Source organism: Fukomys damarensis, unplaced genomic scaffold (genome assembly GCF_012274545.1).
Source record: "Fukomys damarensis isolate Sample0158 unplaced genomic scaffold, DMR_v1.0_HiC HiC_scaffold_30, whole genome shotgun sequence".
Lineage (NCBI taxonomy): Eukaryota > Metazoa > Chordata > Mammalia > Rodentia > Bathyergidae > Fukomys > Fukomys damarensis.
The window spans coordinates 4,522,894-4,532,383 of NW_022900942.1; the positions used below are offsets into that span (position 1 = coordinate 4,522,894).

General features: G+C 54.7%; 1 protein-coding gene across 3 annotated transcripts in view; it reads right to left on the reverse strand.

Annotated features, from left to right (window-relative positions):
- Positions 1–886: 886 nt before the first annotated feature.
- Zswim4 (zinc finger SWIM-type containing 4) overlaps positions 887–9,490 on the reverse strand; it is a 19,601-nt gene continuing 10,997 nt past the window's right edge. For 2 of the 3 annotated variants that reach the window (XM_010613403.2, XM_010613405.3), the window contains exons 10-13: positions 7,023–7,177; positions 4,586–4,749; positions 3,434–3,515; positions 887–2,955 (exon numbers count right to left, since the gene is read on the reverse strand). In XM_010613403.2, coding sequence (XP_010611705.1) covers positions 2,096–2,955; positions 3,434–3,515; positions 4,586–4,749; positions 7,023–7,177 — 1,261 coding nt within the window. In that variant the 3' untranslated portion in view covers positions 887–2,095. The remainder of the gene's footprint in view (positions 2,956–3,433; positions 3,516–4,585; positions 4,750–7,022; positions 7,178–9,490) is intronic. The other variant, XM_010613402.2, reaches the window with a different exon arrangement.

Consider the following 9,490-nt stretch of genomic DNA (forward strand, 5'->3'; position numbering starts at 1 on the left):
ATTAAGGTGGCAGGGGACTAAGTGACCCCCCAGTCGGTGGGGATACCCGTGGGTGACAGGCGCAATGAGGGAGCCCCGGCCCACGAGCAGCACCGAGGCGGACCTGTAGTAGGGCGGGAAGCCCGGGTCGCCGCCCCACCCCGGCCCAGTCTAGGTCAGCCTGCGGGCGGGTCCCAGCCTCCGCGAGTACCTGCGGGAATGGGTGGGGCGGGAGGCAGGGCCGTCGCCAATTAGCTCTCTCGAGCCCAGGACGGCACTAGGAGCCAATCGCTGTACCCAGCGCAACCGGAGTCCCGTCCCCCGATCGCACGCACTGCCACAGCGCCCCCTAACAGTCGTCCTCGCCCGCCCTGGCCGACGGTGACCCAGACCCTCAGTTCACTGCACAAGACCGGTGGGGACCTCGCTACATTTGCGGCATTAAAAACTCAGACATGCCTCGGCCACGCCCCCTTTCTTGCTTTCCTGAGCCCCGCCTAGAGGCGAACAGGGCCCCGCCCCGCCCAGCACCTGCAGGCTGCCCCAGCCCCGCCGTTCAGACTGGCGCCCAGGACCCACGCCCGAGGCTCCCCCTAGTGGTCACTCCCAACGCGCATTCCCAAGGGCCATGCAATTGGGTGGCGAGGAGGGGGAAAACCGGCACATCCGTCCGTTGCTTCCTAGCTGAGTACCTTTTCCTTAAACGTTGGAGCCTCTCCCTTGTCCTTTGTGACAAGGGGGTGATAGGGGTCAAGCGTGGTAGCGTAGGCCTCTCATCCCAGCACTCCTGAGGCTTAGGCAGGAGAATCGCCCGGAATTCAGGACCAGCCTGGGCTACACAGTGAGTTCAAGGCCAGGCTGTACTACATAGCCAGACCCTGCCTCAGACGGACAGACACAGACACACAGATAATCCATCGCAGGGTGGTTGTAATAAGTAGATGACATCTGTAAAGTCCCCTGTGCTGTAGCTGCTCCCCTTCCTGCCCTCAATGGAAGCTGTGACCAGAAACAAGACTGAAGATCTTCCTTGTTTTTTTGCTGAGAACGGGGGAGGCTCTGGCCCTGGGATGGGGACACACACCTTAATCTCAAAATAAAATTTAAAAGAAGCTGTGTCTCAACTTTTTAAAAAAGCAAATACAATATACGGGTCAATAAATAGAAAAAAAAGTTACAAAATGATGCCATCTTCCTTATTACACAAGGAGAATGGCGGGATGGGGTGGGGCACTCTCTTCCTCTTCCTCCCAGGCCATAGCAGGGCAGGAGGAGGACAAAGAGCCATGGCTGGGACCTAAATGAACACAGAAAGGGAGGCTGACTGGAGAGAAATAAGAAACAGTAAGATGAAGAGGTGAAGCCAGGGACAGAGGAGACGGAGACAGCTGCAGGCGGAGGACCTGGAGCCCCTCCGTCTCCTTTCCACATGGGGTCCCCCTGGCTTTCTCATGCCCAGATCCTGACGCCACACTGGGTGGGCAGCACGGGCACTGCCTGGTTCCTGAGTTGTCTGTCCAGTGCCCAGTGTCAGGGGGCAGTGACGACCCCAATCCCAGCCTCCCTGGGTAGCCTGGTGCCCAGGGTCCCGGCCGGACAAAGGGCTGAAGGTGAGGTATGTGGTTGAGGCCGGAGACCTCAGAGACCCTTCAAGTGGGGCTGGGGCAGCCTGGGAGGAGGTTCAGGGCAGAGAAATGGGGGCCCCTGAGCAGTGGGGGCACAGAAGGGAGTCCAGCTGCCCTTGCAGAAAGTGCCCTGGCCATGTGAGTGGGAGCCAGGAGCCCGTGCTGTTATCACCCCAGGACCAGGTTCCGGACAGGCCCACTTCCAGGGCCCGGTGAGGGGTGGTGGTGGTGCTTGCCTATTGCTCCTGGGGTGCCCAAGACCAGGATGGGGGAGTCATTTGAGCTGTGCAAGTACAACCCCGTTCAGGCATCTGGGTGGTGGTATGGCTTCTGCTCCTGTGTCCTGCACACTCGTTTGCACACTCCCAGGCACACATCTCCCATCCCCTTCCCTGACTTAATACCGACTCCACTCTGCAGAGCAGCGCGGGCGATGGGGAGGATCTCCCCTTCCTGGGGACCCGTGCGCTGTCTTGGGCCACGCTGGCATCTCAGCCAAAACGCTCCCGCACCAGCAGCATGAGCTTCTTCTTGCCCTTGTAGGTCTGTTTGATGTTCTCCAAGAACTGGGCAAATTGCAGGTGCCCGTCTGGCGCCAGCAGGAAGGTCTCACGGGCCTTGCCCAGGAACTCGATGAAGTCGCTGTAGTGTCGCGGGCTGATGTGCGTGAGGCGAGAGTGGCTGGTGGTGATGTAGGCGGCAACGGCAGCATCCAGGAGCTGGCACAGCGGTGCCCGGTCAGTGCCCAGTGGCTTGGCGGCCCGGCGGGACCCCAGAGGGCCGAGGCCTGGAGCTGAGAGTGTCCATCGGCGCAGGATGTCGGACAGCATTGGGGCGCAGTGGATGCTGCGGATGATGAGGGGGACGAGGGCCGAGAGCTCGTGGCGGCCCAGCGAGTGGCTGAGGGAGCAGGCCCACAGCACATCGCTAACGGCCGGGTGGCTGTCCTGGTTAAAGGCGATGCTGAGCTGTGCCAGGGCCAGCGTGGCCAGCTTGTAGGCTCGCAGAGGCAGCCCACGGTGCTCCATGTAACGGGCCACCGTGAAGAGGTGTGCGTGGCCTAAGCCGCCAGCTGCCGCATCCAGCACGATCTGGTAGGCGGCCTCAAAGGCCGCATGGTTCTTCTCACACAGGGTCAGGGCGGGCAGGGCGCAGTTCTGAGGGTCTTTCATGGCGCACTGCAAGGCCAGAGTGCAGGCGCAGGTCCAGAGCTCCTCCCGCTGTGGCGTGTCCAGCTGCAGCCGCAGCAGCGTGGTATGTGTGGTGCCCGTCACTGCCACGATAGTGGACGCCTCCACTGGCGTAAACAGGGAGTACCAGTTCTGCATGAGGTTCATCAGCGCCTGGGGACCTGGGGGGTCACGGGGGAGGGACTCAGGGAAGCAGGTGGGGTTCCCCACACCCCACAACAGCCAGGGCTCCGGAAGTACTCCTGCCTCTGAAACTTCTTTGGGAGGTTCTGGGGATGAACTCAGGGCCTTCAAAATGAGCTTTCTGAGAGAGTGTCTTGCTAAGTTGACCAGGTTGGGCTTGAACTTGGGATCCTCCTGCCTCAGCCTCCCAGATGCAACACCATATCTGGCTAAGAAACTTTTCTCTCTCTTTTTTTTTTACCTTTTCAAAGAAGCAGGGTGCAGTGGGACTGGGTGAAGGGCATGTATGTGGAGCCCCTGCTATAGCCCAGCTGGCCCTTGTTGGTCTCCATCTCCCCTGCCTGACACCCGCTCCCTGCCTGGCCCTGAGTGCAGGCTTTGGTCAGGCTTTTGGTCTGGGCGGCACCTCCAGAACCGTGCAGGGCGACTGACTGTGTGTCCCCTTGGGTCTCTCACCGATCTCTGTGGCACAGCTGACCAGCCAGCGCACCATCTCCCTCCGGCGCCAAGTCATGGTGCTCAGGGTCATCCGCATGACCTGCAGGGCAAGAAGCCAGAGAAGGCGTCTCAAGAGCATAGGGTAGAAGAAAGAGCAGATCCAACACAATGGGGCACCTGGCCTCACCGCTCTGGCCTCTGTCTCCTAGGTCTGGGCAGCCTAGTGCACAGCTATGACCCCAGCTAGGGGGGAGGGTGAGGCAGGAGGATCACAAGCTGGCCTGGGTAATTTAGTGAGACTTTGTCTCAACATTTAAAAAGATTTTCAAAAAAAGGGTCTGGGATTCCCTCAGATCCATCCCTGTACGACAGAAAGGAAAAGTATCCATGCTGGGGTGTAGTTCAGTAGTAGAATGCTTGCCTAGCACACATGAGGCTTGGAGTTCTATGCCAGCCTCACAGAAATAAAAATAGAAGTATTCGCCTTATAGGGGTGTCACAAGGATTAAACAGCATCATATAGGTAAAGCATTACTTTTCCTTTCTTTTTTGTGATGCTGGAGATCAAAGCCATTAGGTGCTTTGGCAAGGAGCAATCTCTTGCCCAAGGCTTTGCCCCTCGGGTGGCATTCCTGCCTTTACCCTGCCTCCCTTCAAGCCACACCCCCAAGCGAGTGCTTTATTGGCTGGCTCTGTCCCACTCATTTTAAGCCCATCCACTAACAGCCCTGAACCAATTAAACACAATACCTGTCCCAGCCCTGAACGAATAGCACACAGTCCCAGCCCCAGCCTCTTCCCCACCCCTGTGCAGGGGATGAAACCCAGAGCGCCAAGCTCCCTAGGCAAGAGCCATATCAATAAGCCGCATCTCCAGTCCAGTTTATTTTTGAGACAGTGTCTTGGTAAATTGCCTAGGCTGGCCTAGAGCTTTCAATCCAGCCTCAGACTCTAGAGTGGGTAGGATTACAGGGGTGCACCAGCTGGCTTGTCCCAGTTTTTGTTTTTTGCACGCTGGGGATTTAACTCAAGGCTTGACAGATGCTAAGTGGACTAGGACCTTTACTCACAGAGCATAAACTCCCACTCAAACCCAAACAAAGGCGGAACTCCCAAGGCCCCGGCCCAGAGGCGGGGCTCCAAACCAACCCCACCCAGAGGCGGGCTCACCTGCAGGCCCAGCTCCAGCGCGATGCCCAGCAGCGTGGTATCTGGGGGCGCACTGGCCGGGGTGGCCGTCTTACAGGCGTCCTGCGCCAGTTTGAAGAGCAGAGCTGGGGAGTGAATGTTCTGCTGGATGGAAGCCAGGACTGCGTGCAGCCACTTGGGGTCTCCTGTGGTGGAGGGCACAGTTGGGTCCCCATTCCCTTGCCCAGGAGCACAGGGACCAGGCCATGCCTGCACCTCGACAGGCCCAGCCCACCTGCTGTGTCTGATCTGTCCCTGCCTCTGTTCCAGCAGAAGGAAGCCACCCAGGGCCCTAGTTGTCAAGGCAACCGTTCTGGACCTGGAACGACAAGGTTCAAACCCTGTCCCGCCACTCACTGTACCTCTCTGCTGTACCCATAAAACCGGGCAAGACTGAGAGAGCTCACACAGGATAAGTCGAAACTTGGATGTAAAGCGCTATGCAAAAATTGGCTTCTTTTCTTTTTCTCTGTCTGGGGGTCAAACTCAAGGCCTTTCACGTTACCCATGTGATCTATGCCAGGCATGGTATAAACATGTAATCCCAGCATGCTGGGAAGCTGAGGCAGGAGAATTGACAAGTTCAAACCCAGCTTGGGCAATTTATCGATTCAATGAGACTCAACCTCAAAATGAAAAATAAAAATTTCAGGGGATGGAGCTCAGTGTGAAAGCTCTGGGTTCAATCCCAAGTGCAACAGGAAAACAAAAACAGAGCCGGGCATGGCGGAGCACACCTGTAATCCCAGCACTCAGGAGGCTGAGACAGGAGATCCCTGTGAGTTCGAGACCAGCCTGAGCTACATAGTAAGTTCCAGATCAGTCTCAACTACATAGTGACACCCTGTCTCAAAAAACAAAACAAAACAAAAAACTCAAAACCATGTGCCGTGCCCCAGAGCCACAATCCCAGCCTAAATGGTGGCTTTTGTTGTTGTTATTAACAGTGGTCCAGTTCCTATATTTCTCCTTCTCTGGCCACAGCAGCGACCTCTTGTTAATCAAGCGTATCATACGTGATTGGCCCCAGGACCCTTGCACTGACAGCTCCCTCTGGCTGGAAAGCTCTTCCAGATGGTACAGACTAAGCTGTGTCTCCTTTCCCCAAATCCTGTGCTGAAAATCTCCAATGTGAGTTGTCTGATAGGCCAGTGGAGAGAATTAGGTCTAGATGAGGTCCTGCGTGTGGGACCCTTAGGAGGGGACTAGAACCCTAGGAGAAAACAAATTTCCTCCGTTCCCCCAGCCTCCCTGTCATGGGGACACAATGAAAAGGTGATGTCCTCACCAGGAGCCAACTCAGCTGGCAACTTGACCTTAGATTGAACTCCTAGAGCTATGGAAAAATAAATTTCTGGGCAGGCATGGTGGCATGTGCCTGTCACCCCAGCATTCAGGAGGCTGAGACAGGAGGATCACTGCCAGTTCAAAGCCAGCCTGGGAGACATAGTGAGTTTGAGGCCTGTCTAGACTATATAGTGAGACCCTGTCTCAAAAAACACAAATAGAAATAAATTTCTATTGTTGAAGTTGCGTAGCCTACTACATTTTGGTACAAGCTGAGCAAGACCTCCATTATCTGCATAGGTTTGCCCTTATCGACAGGTCTTTTTATGTATTAATTAATCAACTAACTAAATTTATGACTCAGAGGAGGATAAAAAAAAAAAACAAAACACAACTTGTGGTACTGGGGATTGGACCCAGGACCTGCACACTGAGCTATATCCCCACCTTGTTTAATTTGAGACAGGGCCTCGCTAATCTGCTAAGTCACCTGGGCTGAGCTTGAACTTTCAGTCCTCTTGCCTTAGGCTTTCAGAGTGCTGGGATCACAGGAGCTGGGAGTGCTGCATTGCAGAGTGCCCTCCTTCCTCCCTGTCCATTCCCCATGAAACCATCAATGCCAGACGTTTGCAGTACTTAGCTACTCTCCTGGTTCCGGTTACAGGCCAGCCCCTTCTCCTCCCCCTGCACTTCCTTTATCTCCATCCCTAAAAATAAACACGCTGCAATTGCTGGGTAGTCCTTTTCTCCCCTCAGGAGTAAGGCTCCATCTGGCCTCAGCTTGTGTATCTCTTTGTTCTGTCCTTTTTCTTCACCCCACCCCCCGCCATTCTCCCTCCTCCACGGACCCTTCAGCCTCGCAGGCCACAGCACACAGGGGTGCACTGGTCCTTGCTTGAAGGTCCACCTGCTCGCCTAGCACATGCCCGGTCCTGGGTTCCACCCCAAGCACCGCCAGACAGATAAATGGTCCCTCTCTCTTGATTGCTTGTGTCCGCCTACAGGGGGCAGTCTTGTTGCTGGCCACAACCCCAGCCCATGGGACAGCGCTGGCAAGGGGAGCAGGAGCCGAAGGTAGAGCAAGAGGAGGCAGAAGAGGGGACAGAGACAGGGCGGGTGGTGCTGTCCTCACCCTTGGCAGCCGTCAGCATGGTGGACGCCAGCTCGCACTGCCGCATCTCCAGGTGGCCCAGGATGAACCAGCGGGGGAAGCGGCTGCTCATGATGGAGTCCAGCGGGTTGGGGTGAGGGTCTCCAGCCGGAAACGCTGTCTCCAGGACGGGCAGCCTGGTGAGGGCAGAAACCAGCCACAGTGAGAGACCCTGCCCAGACTCCCCGCTAGGGCCAGCACAGCCCCCCAGTGCGGAGAGGCCTTTCCTGTGCTGGTTTCTAAGACAGAGTGGGGTTAGGAGCCGAGGATTTGGCTCAGTGGTTCCGCCGCCTGCCTCGCAAGTGCAAGGGCCGCAGATTGATCCCCGGTACCAAAACAACAACAAAACAAAAACAAAAAAGCTAAGAGAGCGGGGTTAGGGCAGTTGTCATCACATCGGGCCTGGTGGCACAAGGCCGCTATCCTAGCTGCTCGAGAGGGTGATGCAGGCGCACTGCCAGGTTCGAGGCCAGCCTGGACAACGCAGCAAGACCTTGTCTCGACAAAGAGCAAAAAACACCAGGGCACAACTCAGTGGTAGCACTCGCCTGATACGAGTGAGGCCCTGGGTTCTATCTCGTGTGGTAGGAGCAAAAAGAGAATGAGAACGTTGGAAAAGGGTTTGGAGAAAAAGGGAACCTGATTCACTGTTAGTATGAAAGCAAATTAGTATAGCCGCTGTGGAAGATGGCACAGAGGTGACTCAAAAACTAAAAATAGCTGGGTGTGGTGGGACGGATCTGTGATCTTAGCACTGTGGGAGCCTGAGACAGGAGCATCACAAACTCCAGCCCAGCCTGGGCAATTCATTGAAACCCTGCCTCAAAAGAAATATAACAAAAGGCTGGAGATGTAGATCAGTGCAAAGATCCTGTATGTAAGAAAAAAAAAATTAACCCTAAACATAGAACTGCCATGTGATTTAGCAATGCCACGGCTGGAAGGGAAATCAGTACATCAAAACTACACCCATACTGGGCTGGGGGTTTAGCTCAGTGGTTCTGCTGCCTGCCTTGCAAGCGCAAGGACCCGAGTTCGATCCCTGGTACTATATATATATATACACACATACTCTGGTGTTTATTTTTTTATTTTTATTTTTTCATTTTATTTATTTTTTTGGTACCGGGGATCAAACTTGGGCCCTTTTGCTCGCAAGGCAGTTGACAGAACCACTGAGCTCAATCCTCGGCCCCACTCTGGTGTTTATTGTGGAACCATTCATAAGAGCTTTGATACGGAATCCACAGGAGTATTCATGGATGGATGAAGAAACTAGGGTAGAATGGAGTGCTACTCAGCCACAAACATGAACAGTCTGGCTCCTTGTAGCTATGTGGATGGACTGGGAGGACAGTGTGTTAAAATAAAATAAACCAGGCACAAAACACAGATATTGCTTTTTCTCATTCATATGGAAGCCAAAAAATTTGATCTCAGCTGGGCGTGGTAGCACACGCCTGTAATCCCAGCACTGGAGGAGGCTGAGGCAGGAGGACTGCAAATTCAGACAAGCCTGAGCAACTCAGTAAGATCCTGTCTCAAAAAGAAAAAAGTGGATCTTGCAAAAGAGGAAAGGGCGGTTACCAGAGGCTTGGCAGGGCAGGGGAACAGGGGCAGAAGTTGTGGTTGGTGGCTGGCAAAGAGTGGAGGGCTTGCTTGTGTCCTGACACAGCCCCCACATTAGGCCCAACGAACCCTTCCCCTCACAGCTCCACCCTACTCTCCTCTCTTCAGTGCACCACAAATATACCAGGCATCGCGCTGCTGCAGGGCCCCAGGATTGCCCTTCCTGCAGCCCAGATACTTTTCCCCAGGTCTTTCTCAAATATTTTCAGTGCACAGCCTTGAAGTCCCTACCATGTGGAAAACTACCACTTCCGGCTTCAGATGCTTCTCCCTTCCGAAGCTCTCCTTTCCCATGCCACTGAGTGCCCTCTTACTGGACACAGCTTCCCTGTTCATTTATTCACTGTCTGGAGCTCCCTAGAATGTCAGCTCCATCTGGGCATTTACAAAAGCCAGAGCAATGCCTGGTGCATCATGGGTGAACAAATGTTTGTTGAATGACCCAACAACCCCTGTGTAATATTAACCAGCTCACAGTGTAGTCAGGCACTGCTTAGGATCCTGTAGGAAAAGGGTTCCAGGACCCCCAGATTCCAAACTCTGTCAATGGTTAAGCACCTTATATAAACGGTATGGTGCCAGGTGCGCACGCCTGTCATCCCGGTACTTGAGAGGCAGAGGCAGGAGGGTTGCCACAAGTTCAAGACTAGACTGGGACACATAGTGAGTTCAAGGCCAGCCTGAACTATACAGAGACCCTTTCTCAAGAAAACAAGGGCTGCAGATTTAGCTCAGTGGTTCCACCGCCGGCCTCACAAGCACAAGGTCCTGAGTTTGATCCCTGGTACCAAAAAAAAAAAAAAAAAAAAAAAAAAGAGAGA